Raw genomic sequence first — 1222 nt, forward strand, 5'->3', positions numbered from 1 at the left:
CCAGTAATGACCATGTTGATCGCCGCACCTACATTCTCCGTTGTCGGCGAAGTGACGTCTAGCTCGCCCTCCGAAAGCATTTGAAATTGGTTCATGTGCTGCCGATTAGAGTTTCCTATCGACCTTACAAACGGCATTCACACATGAATAGCGTCTTCTCCCGACCAACGCAATATGCCATGTTCAGGTTTTTTGACAAGTCACATCTGAAAGTTGAACTGGTTTGGAACCTTGCCAAAATGCATGTCCGTGACGCCATCAGTGTCCATATCCACGTCGATCTCCTTGTCAAAATGCACGTTGAGAACCTCAGCTACCAACCCAAAAAGCTTCGCGTTGTTCTGCGAGTACTGTAAGCTCTCTAGCTTGGCCACTCCCCCGCACTGCTCAACCATTTGACCGTAGACGTTCACGTCGTTGTACTGATCTCGCATTTTCCGCACTCCGCACTGCAATAGGCACTTAATGGCCTCCACAGAGCACAGCACAAGCTTGCTGTCCTCCTTGTCGAGCAGGTCCACCAGCACCGGAATAGCTCCCGCACTGACGACATAGTCCACCTGGTTCTGGTTTCCGCCAGTGATGGCGTTGCAAATGGCCCAGGCGGCTTCACGTTTAACCTCGAACTCTCGGGTGTGGTTGAGGACGTTCATCACCTGCGGTATGAGGCCGGCGTCGATTATTTCCTGGATCTGGTGGGAGCTGCCTGCAGTGATGTTTGAGAGTGTCCAAAGCGCCTCCTTGCGTGTGCCTCGCTTGGACCCGCCGACCAGAGCGCCGAGGTTCTTCAGCAGCATGGGGCAGAGCTTCAGTAGCATGTCGGTCTGGTAGTCCTCGCCGGTGACGATGTTGCCGATGGCTCTAAGAGCAGGGGTGTGGACTAAGGTGCTCTCGTGCATGACCAGGTCTGACAGCCTGACTACCAGTCCTGATTCCAGCACGTCGTTGACCTTTTGTCTGTTAGGGTTCTGGGCACAGTCCGTCCAATAGGAGAGGGTCCAGCAGCAGTCTGTCAGAACCTCCAAATCCGAAGTCTGGATCATGAATTGTAGAGCCGGAAGCGCTTCGCGAATCTGCTCATACGCGGGCTCCGGCTTGGAACGACAAAGATTCGATAACAACCATACCCCGTTACGGATGAGCCCAGGCTTCTTCATCTCATCAAGCAGTACCTTCTTCTGCGAAAAGATCTCCAACAGCGGCTCCATCACGTTGGAGTCGA

General features: G+C 53.5%; 1 protein-coding gene across 2 annotated transcripts; it reads right to left on the bottom strand.

The window, feature by feature from the left end:
* Positions 1-200: 200 nt before the first annotated feature.
* On the bottom strand, positions 201-1208 carry KVP17_003315 (uncharacterized protein; the record flags this gene model as incomplete). Of its 2 annotated transcripts, none has more annotated exons than XM_068520444.1 (1): positions 201-1208. In XM_068520444.1, the coding sequence occupies one exon, from the start codon at positions 1206-1208 to the stop codon at positions 201-203; it is 1008 nt and encodes a 335-aa protein (XP_068371606.1). The 2 variants fall into 2 exon arrangements, with proteins under 2 accessions (XP_068371606.1, XP_068371607.1); XM_068520445.1 differs by having other exon boundaries at positions 201-1157.
* Between the last annotated feature and the right edge of the window lie 14 nt (positions 1209-1222).

Source organism: the organism of the source record quoted next (genome assembly GCF_019968985.1).
Source record: "MAG: Porospora cf. gigantea B chromosome Unknown PgB_NODE_8179_length_1415_cov_162.431, whole genome shotgun sequence".
NCBI classification, from domain to species: domain Eukaryota; phylum Apicomplexa; class Conoidasida; order Eugregarinorida; family Porosporidae; genus Porospora; species Porospora cf. gigantea B.